Source organism: Barbatula barbatula, assembly GCF_947034865.1.
Source record: "Barbatula barbatula genome assembly, chromosome: 7".
Lineage (NCBI taxonomy): Eukaryota > Metazoa > Chordata > Actinopteri > Cypriniformes > Nemacheilidae > Barbatula > Barbatula barbatula.
In genome coordinates, this window is record NC_136770.1 from 11,411,042 (window position 1) to 11,425,106 (window position 14,065).

The 14,065-nt window shown below is 39.6% G+C and overlaps 1 protein-coding gene across 8 annotated transcripts in view; it reads right to left on the reverse strand.

Annotated features, from left to right (window-relative positions):
- Nucleotides 1-14,065, reverse strand: part of farp2 (FERM, RhoGEF and pleckstrin domain protein 2) — a 91,746-nt gene continuing 77,681 nt past the window's right edge. For 4 of the 8 annotated variants that reach the window (XM_079459864.1, XM_079459862.1, XM_079459865.1 and 1 more), the window contains 5 exons: nucleotides 6,874-6,992; nucleotides 3,867-4,006; nucleotides 3,173-3,280; nucleotides 2,900-3,051; nucleotides 1-1,552 (listed from right to left, as the gene is read on the reverse strand). In XM_079459864.1, the coding sequence (XP_079315990.1) occupies nucleotides 1,459-1,552; nucleotides 2,900-3,051; nucleotides 3,173-3,280; nucleotides 3,867-4,006; nucleotides 6,874-6,992 (613 nt within the window). In that variant the 3' untranslated portion in view covers nucleotides 1-1,458. Of the gene's footprint in view, nucleotides 1,553-2,899; nucleotides 3,052-3,172; nucleotides 3,281-3,866; nucleotides 4,007-6,537; nucleotides 6,702-6,873; nucleotides 6,993-14,065 lie in introns of all 8 variants that reach the window. The other 4 variants (XM_079459860.1, XM_079459859.1, XM_079459861.1 and 1 more) reach the window with 2 other exon arrangements.

Here is a 14,065-nt window from a genome sequence, read left to right on the forward strand (position 1 = left end):
GCGTCTTGGGTTTGTTTTATTATTTTATCTGAAATCATGCAAATACAACCGATGCTGGAAAATCCAGCAATATTAAAGCAGATTTGCGGCATGAATAGCATTAAATTATGCAAAATCCCTGCAATCCCACGCTGAAATGAAGCCCAAATTACAGCACCCACTGCTCAAAATTCCCGAGGCTATGCACATTTATAAAGTAAGATATATTGGTGTTAACAAAAACAAAGCCTAACTTTTGTATGAGTTCACCAATGGATGAAGAAAAAGTAATTTACAATAATTCTTAATATGCTTAACCAAAATAAAAGGAAATTAATTGCAACGTCACTGTTATGACTGTGATAACAATGAATTCAAGATGGCATATGGGAACAGACAGTTTAGGCCAAGATTTGAATTTGAGCACTTGTGTTTTTACCTCGATAGCTCAGTAATGTTCAATGTAAGTTTGACTTTAGACCTGTTTCCTTTTCCTGTGTTTAGATGTATTACTGTATATATTGTGGATGACCCTTTATCTTCGGTAGGGCTTGATCTTTTTAAATATTTACATTTCAAATTACTATCATAGAATGATGCATTGGTGAATGCATTGTTTAAATTTTTTTATTTAGTTTGGTTAAATACTTCATTTGGTAAGTCTTTTATATTAAAACAAACAACACATTAGTTTTTATTGGGTAATTTCTCAAGAATCAACTAAATAATTCACAACGTTCAAGCACAATATGACAAACCAGATCTACGCTGGAAGAGGACTGCACAAAATGTGCAAACCAATTTAATTAAATGATATGGTTGCCTCATTATCAAAACATTTCCATTTCTCTCAAATTTCTTCATGTACCAATATTTAACCCAGTCACTCAGTCAACCAATTCCCAACACCCTGTGCCTGAAAACATGTTCTCTGACCGCCATTAATGCATTCCTTATTGTTCATTTCACTTACGTCACCAACTGAACTTAATTCAAACCCTCTGTATGTCAACACTGCCCTCAGTAGTATTTAGTCACTCTTGTCCAAGGACATCAAATTTAAATAACATCAGTTTTTCTGGTCCTATGAGTCCATTCTTAAAAGCACAATATATGAATTAAATATCGTCCTAATGACAAAATTAATAAAGCAATAATACCCTTGAAAATATTCTCTGGACCTTGAAAGAAATCACAAATATTTCAGTCAGTAATATGGTTCTATAAGAATTATATCAGTCTAATGTGGTTCAGTAGACAACCCTTTTAATGTGTTCCATTACAAAGAAGATGAGTAAAAGAAAGACAATTTGTGAGAAAGTGTCCAAGGTTTAAATAAGCAGCTCAAATTCCCAGCAAGCAGCAAACTGACAGACGGTCCACAGCCACAAAACGGAAAGGATAAAATAAGAGTAATAATGTTTGGTTCTGGCAGACTGTGGGCCCAGCCCCCAGCTCCAGGAGCTCAGTCTGACACACTCAGCTCCCCCCATTCATCTCTGCTGGGCCTTTGTGTACAAGCAGACTAATGCGTCCTGTGGAGTTTGCAGCACTTTTGATTACTTCCATCCATCTATAAACACATTACAGTAGGTTTTAGCAGCACGTCAAACTTTCCTTTAAATAATTACTTCACTATCTTAAACTCCATAAACAAATAAACCAATTATTATTTCATGGTCTGCCATAGTGATCAAATACAGTGCATCTGGAAAGCATACACAGCGCTTCACTTTTAACACATTTTGTCATGTTACAGCCTTATTCCAAAATGGATTCAATTAATCATGTTCCTAAACATTCTACAAACAATACCCCATAATGACAATGTGAAAGAAGTTTGTTTGAAATCTTTGCAAATCTATTAAAAATAAAAAACGAAAAAAGTACATGTACGTAAGTATTCACAGCTTTGCTCAATACTTTGTAGAAGCACCTTTGACACCAACTACAGCATCAAGTCTTTTTGAGTATGATGCTACAAGCTTGTCACACCTATTTTTGGGCAGTTTCTCCCATTGGTCTTTGCAAGATCTCTCAACCTCCATCAGGTTGGATGGGGAGCGTTGGCCTCAAAACATGACCTTAAATACAACTCTTGCTTATGTAGTAATATTAGTTAATACTTATTCTATTAACCATTGTCAACTTTTTACTTTTATCATATATATATTTACTGGATAATGTGGTGGACAGTAACTTAATCAACATTTTTTGGACTGTACTTTTGGGCTTATACTCAACATGGAGGCCTAGAACAGCCATTGAACAGAATTTTTTTTTCATAAAGATAGGTTTTACAAATTTCTTTAGATTTGCAGCCATAATATTTGTGTAACACTGCTGACAGTTAATCCACTCTTGACATAGGTTTGCCATTTTAACAATATTTGAGAAAAGAGGACATACTAGTATGCACATTGTAGTCTTTCAGCTATGCGTTTCTCTGACATCACACTATGCACTATTCAAATTGTGTCTTGAATATCAAATCTATCTGAAGGCAAAACTACTTTAAAAACTTTCTTAGCTTAAATACGGAGTAATATGAGTAACTATACAAAATCCGACAGCTGAAAACCAACATTTTGTGTTTTTCTTCAACAAAACGTATGGCTTTTTCCACATGTAGTGGTGTGGTTGAGGAAAGATATTTTTTAACCAAAAAGGTTTAAAACGAAAGTGAACAAATGAACACATTACATATTTTGCCTTTCAAAAAATAAATTAGACACGTAATAACACGTTAAATTAAAACATATATGATCATATATTTGTGTTCTTGTGTCTCAGGTGTTAGAGCATTGTGTTAGTAGCGCAAACGGGGTTCGGTGCCCAGGAAACATAAATGACTGAATGAGTCACTTTAGATAAAAAGATCTGAATGAATGTAAATATGAAAATACAAAAATAGCTTTACCTGTCAAATGTATACTCGCTCTCAGCCCTAAAGAAGTAAGCATGGGATTTGAATTGCAGCTTGAAGACATACTCCTTATGGATGCTATCTGATTCCCCCGGGATGCTGACTGTGTAACCTAGCAACGGAAGACTGGCCAGAGGGAAGTCATCCTGGAACCAAAACAATTAATTAATAAAAATGGTCTACACTTTCAAACCACCTAGAGAAACTGGATGCTTCCAGGATGAACATCGGAAACACAAATCAAAGAGCTGGTGCCTCTTCTACTACCTGGTGTGTCTTATAGAAGAACAGGCAGAAGTTGGTAAAAACGACCCAGAGTTTCTGCCAGCCATTGCTGTTCTTGAATTTCCTTAGGAGGTAGCCAGACAGCTGGTTCTGTAATGAGGCCCAACAGGAACTTTAGAATTGAATTACTACAATTCATAGAGAACAAGTCATACACAAAAGGACCATTAGTGTTTGTTTTTTATTAAATCTTTAAGATGTTTAACATTTTGGTCTATTTCTCTATGTTCTGTTGGCTGTATTTTGTTCTATCATTTGTGTAGTGTTAAAAACTTCTGTCCAGTATGTTTACGTATTGTGAAATACACTTTAAATTAATTTGTAACCCTAATGCAAAAATGACTAAATAGTGTAGCATATAATGCATTATTATAATTATAACTGATAAACCAGTTAGTTGAATCTTTAATATGCAGTAAACACAGAAAAAGATACGTTTTAGTTTAAGTAAAAATTTCTAGAACACTGGACAGTAAATAGTCCCTCATTGATAAAACATAACTATTGATTTTTGCGGTTTTTCTCATCTAAACATCCCTTTACCGTTTCCTCAGTTCACATATAAAATCTCCATTGATTTAAGGGTTAAGGATTGCAATACTCCTTTTTCGTATATCCAGGTGGAATGTTGACAATAAAATGTTCCGTAACTCAAAGTTTTTGACCTCATCTGTACCTGATTCATCCGCAGGTAGTCATTGAGAGAGAGGTTCTGGTTTCGGTACCAGCATACATGTGTGATGGTGTTGGGCCTCTGGCCCTGACCAAGCAGGTAGCGAGGGGGGAGCTCAGGAGACACAGCTGGTGAACTGAATACTGAGAGCAGGCAGGCAGGCAGGCAGGCAGGCAGACAGAACACAGGCAACAGGACGTAAACCGGAAGGACAGATAACGTGCGGCAAAGAAAGTCATGAAGACAAACCAGAGAGCAAGGAGCAAAGGAAGAGAAGAACAAAAGACACATTGTGTGTTAAGACTGTTAACTCTCAATCCCTGAGTAGGGAAATGCCAGACTGAAAGTTCTTCATATCTGTTGAGCGGAAATCTTATAAAGCAAGAAGTTCATTAATTCAGTCATTTTAAAGCAAGGCAGATACTGTTAATACTATTAAAGGACAGATGGAAAACAAAGAGGAAACAAAACGTTACAGACATGAAAACATTGGAAGTGGGGGAAGGATTTACTGGACAGTGTGTTATTGGAAAAAATGAGGTAAGAAACACAAGAAAGATACAGAAAAAATACCCTTGTCTTCACCCCTCATCCACAAGCTTTGGTTGCAGTCCAGACCTCAACAGCCAGACTTAGTGACGGTATATATTTGTGTGTGTGTGCACAAAGAGCTACGCATGTCAAAAACAATTTCAATTTCTTGTTTGTCACATGCCTTTAAAAAAATGTATATCATTTATTAAGCATCCAGAGCCCTTTTCATACAGAGATCCAGAAAAATAAACTGAAAATGTATTCCGGAATTTGGCCTGAGATCGTTTGATTTTGTTCATTCGCACTGCCAGTGATTATCTGGAATTTTTGTTTGCGTTCACACACATCCCGAGAAGATCCAGTAAAGACACTTGATGTAATATACTGCAATGTAATGTTATGTGCATTTTTTTGTTGTGACAATAGGGCTTATCACAGAGAAAGAGATTTTCTCGAGTGTTTTTGGTGGCTAAATAGAGCAGCAATTTGTAATTATTACAGTCTTTTATTTAGTGCCAAATATGCCTAAATAATCTCTCTTTTTTGGTTTTGGCAAATGACAAAGACGTCAGTTTTAAAACAAACTTTTTTTTTTAAATTGTATCGGTAAATGCAAAACAACAAAGAGCAATGAGGAATAAGAACCAAGCTAGGCTATAGCCAAAACAGCTTACGCTAAATATAAAATGTCATATGAAAATAAATTTAAGCAAATTGTTCAGGCTTGTTGTAATTATAATGGAACATTGTGAAGTAAAAATTAGCCAGGATTTTTGCAACATAGCCTAACTGCAATACAAAAGGATTGATAACATAATTTTTTTAGTGATATGATGTACAAAAATGTGAGTTTAAAAATAAGAAAAAATGTAATAACTTTTTTAGCATTTATATTTTGTAACCATTTCAGAATTAGCTCACGCAGATCGAATGAAAAACCTGTTCATAAAGCGTATTGCACATAATGCTATAAAAACCATAACTAAACACTTAGGTCGGTATATGATCACAACTGATGCATATGTTGCATCAAAGAGTACAGAACAGTACTCTACTCGCAGCCAGTCTTGTCTCACTGTTCCAAGGTTACCAGAACGGGCAGGACCCAGTCCATGCCCAGACCTGATAAAAGCTGTGATGATAGAGCTGGGCAAAGGATGTGGCGACTCTACAAAATTTCAGATTATTAATGATGATCTTAAATTAAAAGTAGTTTTATTTTGCCTTGTTGTGTAAGCACTGTCGAGCTTGTGCTGAGGCTGCAGCTTTTGCCAGAGGGAAACTGGAACCCCCTGGTTAGGCCTGGCTTCCCTCTGAGGTTTTTTTTCTCCTCCAATTGAGTTTTGGGTTCCTTCACCACCGTTTGCATAATGTTTTGCACTGTTTGCCTGGCCGGGGGGGCTGCTGGAATTGTTTTGTTTTATTTAATTAACACTGCATATAGGAGTTTATAGTCTATCTGATATTTGACCTGTGTTTTGACTTGTATAACCTTATATGTTTTGCTTATACAGTAGTCAATGTTTTCGTTGTACATCTGCTTTGTAACAATGAAAATTGTAAAAAGTGCTATATAAATAAAGCTGACTTGACAAGGTTTGTATTGTTTACAAGAAAAGCAATCTCATGTAGCCTAAATGTTCGGGTGAAAGTTGAGCTGTTGTCTACACAGAAACATTAAGCTTTTGAAGCGCTGTGAATTTTCGTGTTAATAGTTTTGATTAAAGTATTTTTAAGTTTAAACTGCATTTAGAAGCAGGCAACGATATTCCGGCTATTCACAGCTTTTACAGCTTTTGTTCACACAGGGCTCTTTCCTGGACTGGTCACGTTAATGTTACTAGGTCCCCTTCCCGGAATAGCTCCTAAGATCAAACAGGGATGCATTTTCATTCAAACAGAAGGCCCTCTGGCAATTTTATGGGATCAGTGAATGGGGTTCAGGAGTACCAGGAGTAAACTTTTACTAGTTATGGGCAAATAGTGGTTGCTTTAAAGTTCCTAAAAAATAACAGTTGCTGTAATTACTGTAATACAACAATAGAGCTTTCATAAATGTTTTATTGTTATGTCTATCGCATTTAGTCAAGACCCTCACAATTAAGTTGCATGAAGAAACTAAGTTTGTGTGTTTTTCTACCTCCACGGCTAGGCTGTGGTCAGACATGGAGACGCTGGTGTTGCGGTGCCAACAAACATGCATGGTGGTGTTGGCCCTGTGATGGCTCTGCTTATCCAAAGAGCAGCGGGAGGAGTTCATGTCATCCTCTGACTCTTGTTCCAGAGACACCTCATCCGATGACCCTTACGATTGCACGGAGGTAGAGAAGGAAAGCAGGAGCGGAGAAAAAAAGGAAGGAAATGGAAGGTGTGGGGTTTACATATAATTAAGGAACAGAGGTGAAGAGGATGTGGGACAAAAACACCTGTGTACGCATGGAAAGCAGAGAAAAGCAAACAAGCTTGAGGTACTTACTGTTGGAACGGTCGCACAGGCTGGGATCCAACAGAAGATCTGATTTCTCCTGAGTTTTCTTTGACATTTCAATTGCCTTGTTTAGATCTTCGATCCATTTATTCATCTCTACTTTGGAGCTGTGGAGGAGAGAGTGAGTATCTTACTGGAAGATGATGAACAGCAGATGCTAAAGTGATGATAATAACAGTAAAATAAAAAATGATATAGTCCTTGGCATGGTGTAAAATCATGTAAATACTAAATACAACATCAGATAAACAACATGACATGGTCATTTTTAACACTTGCGTGACTATTCTTCATCAGATTTCCACACGAGTCACTTCTTGGGTCTGAGTGGTTAGACACTCCATTTGTCTTTTAAAATGTACTGTCCACAAAGTTCCAATTCAATGATGGATCAAACAACATTAGCAAATAGTGATGTTCGGTTCGTGGACCTATCGTTCTTTTGAACCAGTTCTTTTCAGTGAACCAGTCAATCCGGATCAGCAAATTGGACTGAATTGTTTGTGTCTCCACTAATTACTTGAATTTCTCACTTTCTGGTATGTCTGACAGTCACTCTTAATAGAAATGAAAAAAATTATTCAATTTCTCCAACATCACTGAACTGGTGTAAAGAAAGAACAAATGAGCAGACGCAGTAGATACTGAGCGGTTCTCAAACCGGTTGCAGCAGGTTCGGATCACCAGTACATTGAACTGAGAACTTTCGGAAACGTCCGACTGAGAACGGATGATACTGTGCATTGTAGTTTTGTCAAACATAGATATTTCAATTCTGAAACGGTTCAAAACCCGGATGCGAGTTAGCATTTTAGGACTTTTTAGGGTATTTTGAATGGGTTTCTGGTAAATCACCCGAAATAAGGTCTTTGGTAACAAAAACCTCTAAATATTTTCATGTTAATTCTATGACATAAAACACACCAATTATAACCCGCTTGTGATTTTTTTAAAGCCTTATTGTGTCTCAAAAACGGTGGTGGCTGAAAACGACAACTTCATTTGGCGGGGACGTTTGATGTCATCACGCATATAAAGCTCACAAAAAGATGCAACATGGGCACATATCATATTTTGCCGTCTGATCTAGGTCGAATCTCCTTATTGGTGCTGCTAGATCTTAGTTCTGCATTCGACACCATTGACCACACAGCATGCTCCTACATAGACTCGAAAATTATGTCGGTATTAATGGAATAGCTTTGAAATGGCTTCGATCTTATTTATCCGACCATTTTCAATATGTAGTAATAAATAATCAGGTGTCACGCAAATCACAAGTCCAGTACAGTGTACGACAGGGCTCCGTTTTAGGGCCTATGCTCTTCGCATTATACATGCTACCTCTAGGAGATATAATAAAGAGACATGGAGTTAGCTTCACTGTAATGCTGATGATACGCAACACTATATTTCCTCAAAGAAACACAGCTATTCCATCGAATAGTGGAATGCATAGTAGATATAAAAAAGTGGATGAGTAACAGTTTCTTATTACTGAACTCGGACAAAACAGAAGTGTTACTTATTGGACCGAAAACCGCCATACCTAATAACCAAGAATACTGCTTAATTTTTTGAAGGATGTTCCATAAAACCCTCGTCTTCAGCAAAGAATCTTGGCATTTTATTCGATAGTACTCTGTCAATTGAGGACCATGTCGCCAACACCTGTAGAATTGTGTTTTTTTCATTTTTCATCTACATCTTATGCTGTCACCATCAGATGCAGAGACGTCTTCAAGACTAGATTACTGTAATGCAATATTAGGTGGCGGCCCTACAGGCACAAAAACTCCAACTGGTCCAAAATGCGGCAGCTTGAGTTCTTACACGTACAAAAAAGTATGAGCATATTAGCCTATCTTTGGAACAGTCTTCCCCACACTGTCCGGGAGGCAGACACACTCTGTCAGTTTAAATCTAGACTAAAGACACATCTTTTTAATCTTGCATACACTACACTATTATAATATAAGTATTAGGCTAAGCGTGCACTAGTTAGATCAACCGGAACCAGGAACACTTCCAATAACAACTGATGTATTTGTTGCATCAAACAGTGCAGAACAGAACTCTACTCTCAGCCAGTCTTGTCTCATTGTTCCAAGGTTACCAGAGCAGGCAGGACACAGTCCAAGGTTACCAGAGCAGGCAGGACACAGTCCAAGGTTACCAGAGCGGGCAGGACACAGTTCAAGCCCAGACCTGACAAAAGCTGTGATGATAGAGCTGGATAAAGAAGGACACAGTGACTTGACACGTCTTATAATCTTAAATCTATTTTTTTTATTTTGCCTTGTTATGCAAGCCTTGTCTAGCTTGTGCAGAGGCTGCAGCTTTTGCCAGAGGGGAACTGGAATCCCCTGGTTAGGCTTGGTTTCCCTCTGAGTTTTTTTTCTCCAAGTTTTATTTACAGTTTTATTTAATTAACACTGCATATAGGAATTTATAGTCTGTCTGATATTTGACCTGTTTTGACTTGTATAACCTTATATGTTTTGCTTATAGCCAATATGTTTTCGTTGTACAGCTGCTTTGTTACAACGAAAATTGTAAAAAATGCTATATAAATAATGTTGACTTGACATTTTTTATAAAGTTTGAAAGAGTGGTCGGAGGCTTGGTGGTGGTGACGATGATATGGCGCGACCTTAAGTACGGTCTGTTTATACTATCGTGTTATCTTTTCACTTCTGCCGATTGTATTTCAGCTTCAAAAGTAACACATGTTGTGTTAATTTAGATTATCTTTATAGACAAAACGTGTAAACATCATAAACCTTTGTTAATCACAGAGCTTATTTTTTGCGATTTTCCAAAAGCCTATGGGAAAAGGCGCGGACTTACTTCCGGCTAAGCCTACAAAACTACGTCGTCGCTGATCCTCTCCATAGTGTTAATGTTAGAAAAGATAGAACCAAGGGAAAAAGGGGAGAAAATGGCGGCGTGAAGTCGACAGTGTGAGTGAATTAGTCCATGAACAATTTTTCTAAATCATGTGATTTAAAGTGCATCTCTATTAATACTGCATAAATTCTACTCAAAATCACTTTTTGATTATTTAGGGGTCTGTTTTGTTACTTTTTTAAATATTTTTTTTATACTCTCCTTTTGGGGATGTTAATTGTCGTCATTTAGGCCTATCCTTTTTCTAGACGTTCGTTAGGCCTTACACATTCGAGTTACCTGATCGAACCCTTGGAAGATTTTTTGAACTATGACAAAGGATAAAATACTTAAATCTAAGCTGATGGATCCATTTTTAGATCTTGGTGCAAGTGTTACTGTGGACTTCGACTCGTGGTTATCCTGGTCAGGTCATCCTCTACCTGAAACTCCGATAAAGGAACCAGCGCACAAAAAAGGCAAGAATGATGATGATGAAGATCTGCATTCCCCTTTAGCCATGATGATAATATCATCACTCAAGTCCGTCATCAATGAAAGAGCCGACATCCTTGATAAAGGCATAGAAGAAGTAAAGGTTTCAGTTGAATTTCTGGCAGAAGAAATTAAAGATGTAAAGGGGAATGTGGAGCAAGTTGATAAGCGGGTGACAAATGCTGAAAGACGAACCTGTGAATTGGAGAATAAAGTACAGGATCTCTCCAGATATAAAAGAAGATGGAATCTGCGCCTTCACGGTTTAGCTGAACAACCAGGAGAAAACATCAGGCAGAAAGTTCTGGATATATGCAAGGCTGTTGTCCTAGCTTTTGCTGGTAAATTTCACGAGCTAATTGATGTGGTACACCGTTTGGGAAGAGTAAGGAGCGACGGCACTCTGCCCTCTGGTCCAAAAAACCTTGGGGAATTATTCTTCAGTTCACAATGCGTTATTTTCGGGATGCTCTCTGGAAAGCTGCAAATATCTCTCCTTATCTTGAAATGCATCATTTGCGTTTCGCAGAAGATCGCGTGCAGCATAACAAACTTTGGCCACTTGTCGAGAGAGCCCGGCAGCAAGGGAAATGCGCTTACTTTGTTGGTCCTAAGGCGTACGTTGATGGCAAAGAACTTGATTAGCAAGAAATGGAGGTCGTTGAATGATTTGAATTAGATGGTGTTGCTAGTGGTACTGTTCTGGCTTTTTTGTCATGGTTTCTGACTTAAGTTACAGCTCTCAATTTTTAAAATGCTTACTGAAAGATTAACAGTCTATTAGACAAAGTAAAAAAAATCTTGTTCTCTCTTTCTCTCTCTGTCTCTCTTGATTTGCCCCCAAACTTGTTTATTCCCGAATAATTATCTTTTTACAGGTTGTCGTGGGCTAACCCACTTGTTACAGTTCTGGTGTGATATTGTTCTAATGTTTCCTAAACTTTCTGTTTGCGCAATTAACGCACGAGGGTTACGTAATGATGACAAACGAAAAGCTATTTTTTTGTATGCTAAATCTCTTAGCTCTGATTTCTGAAGAGTCTAATCCAAACTCAGGTGATTTTAAGTTTTGGAAATCGCAATGGGGTGATGAGTTGTTTTCTTCATATGGTTCTAATCTTTCAGCAGGAGTTTTAACTTTAAAGCACAAGTTTAAGGGTAAAATAATATAGACAATCTCTGATCCTGAAGGTCACTTTCTTTTTTTATTAGTTTCCTTAAATGATTGTATCTGTGTCCATTTATGGATGTAGCACTGCAAAAAATAACTTGTAACTATTTAGTCCGATTTAAATATATATTATTTTGGGTGGAGACTTTAACCAAACTATGAACAGCTCTTTGGATTGATCACCACCTAGAATATCTCATGGTTCATCAGGCCTCTTTGATTTGATTTCCCGTTTTGGTCTGACTGAAATTTGGAGGGAAAATATCCTCATGCTTCACAGTTTACCTGGTCTAACAGCTCTGGTTCATTGAGGTCTAGGATTGACTTCTGGTTAATATCTGACTCTTTATCTGATTATGTTAATAAGGTTGAAATGTTGCCTACTCCACTGTCCGATCATAAGTCTATTATTCTGTCTTATGATAACCCATCTCACTCAAGAACATATAGTTCATGTTGGAAACTAAACTCTTCTTTATTTGAGGTTGAGGAAACGTGTCAATAATATATATATTTTTTAATATAGCTCAAGCTGAAAATTATTTTGGTTCTAATTGGGAGCTATTAAAATACAATATTAGATTAATGTTATTCAAAGTTGGATCTCAAAAAGCCAAGCAATACAAATTAGAGGAACTTAACATTGTTAAAATAATTGTTTGTATCCTCTTTGAAAAGGTATCAGTTGTCCAGAAAGTCGAATTAACTCATTAGAAAACTTCATTCATTCATTCATTTTCTTCCGCTTATCCGGGGCCGGGTCGCGGGGGCAGCAGTCTAAGCAGCTTCACCGATCCGTCTGTCAATCTCCCGTTCCATCCTTCCCTCACTCGTGAACAAGACCCCAAGATACTTAAACTCCTCCACTTGAGGCAGGAACTCTCCACCAACCTGAAGTGGGCAAGCCACCCTTTTCCGACTGAGGACCATGGCCTCAGATTTGGAGGTACTGATTTTCATTTCAAAGAGCAGAGACGAGATCGTGTGGTCCCCAAACCTGACATCCTCCGGCCCCTGGCTGCGCCTAGAAATTCTGTCCATAAAAATTACAAACAGAACTGGTGACAAAGGGCAGCCCTGCTGGAGTCCAACATGCACTGGGAACAAGTCCGATTTACCGCCGGCAATGCGAACCAAGCTCCTGCTTCGGTCATACAGGGACCTGACAGCCCTTAGCAAAGGACCCCGGACCCCATACTCCCGAAGCACCCTCCACAGGATGCCGCGAGGGACACAGTCGAATGCCTTCTCCAAATCCACAAAACACATGTGGATTGGTTGGGCAAACTCCCATGAACCCTCCAGCACCCTGTAGAGGGTGTAGAGCTGGTCCAGCGTTCCACGGCCAGGATGAAAACCACACACATACATCGGCCGTATTCTCCTTTCCAGTACTCTGGCATAGACTTTCCCGGGGAGGCTGAGAAGTGTGATCCCCCTGTAGTTGGAACACACCCTCTGGTCCCCCTTCTTAAAAAGAGGGACCACCACCCCAGTTTGCCATCCCAGAGGCATTGTCCCCGACCGCCACGCGATGCTGCAGAGGAGTGTCAGCCAAGACAGCCCCACAACATCCAGCGACTTGAGGTAATCAGGGCAAATCTCATCCACCCCCGGTGCCTTGCCACCGAGGAGTTTCTTGACTACCTCAGTGACTTCGGCTTGGGTGATGGGAGAGTCCACCTCTGAGTCCTCAGCCTCTGCTTCCTCAATGGAAGACGTGATGGAGGGATTAAGGAGATCCTCGAAGTACTCCTTCCACCGTCCGACGACATCCCCAGTTGAGGTCAACAGCTGCCCACCTCCACTGTAAACAGCGTTAGTAGGGCACTGTTTCCCTCTCCTGAGGCGCCGGACGGTTTGCCAGAATCTCTTCGAGGCCAGTCGATAGTCCTTCTCCATGGCCTCACCAAACTCCTCCCAGGCCCGAGTTTTTGCCTCCACAACCACCCAGGCAGCAGTCCGCTTGGCCTGCCGGTACCCGTCAGCTGCCTCCTTCTTCAGCTTGATGGTTTCCCTTACTTCCGGTGTCCACCACCGGGTTCGGGGATTGCCACCTCGACTGGCACCGGAGACCTTATGGACACAGCTCTGAACGGCTGCTTCGACAATGGAGGTGGAGAACATGGTCCACTCGGACTCAATATCTCCAGCCTCCCTCGGGATCCGGTTGAAGCTCTGCCGGAGGTGGGAGTTAAAGATCTCTCTGACAGTAGACTCGGCCAGACGTTCCCAGCAGACCCTTACAGTACATTTGGGTCTGCCGAGTCTGTCCAGGTGGTGATCAGTTGACAGCTCCACCCCTCTCTTAACCCGAGTGTCCAAAACATATGGTCGCAGGTCAGATGAAACGAACACAAAGTCGATCATCGACCTACGGCCTAGGGTGTCCTGGTGCCACGTGTACTGATGGACACCCTTATGCTTGAACATGGTGTTCGTTATAGACAAACTGTGACTAGCACAAAAGTCCAATAACGGAACACCGCTCGGGTTCAGATCAGGGGGGCCGTTCCTCCCAATCACGCCCCTCCAGGTGTCACTGTCGTTACCCACATGGGCGTTGAAGTCCCCCAGTAGAACGACGGAGTCCCCAGTCGGAGCACTTTCCAGCACCCCTCCCAG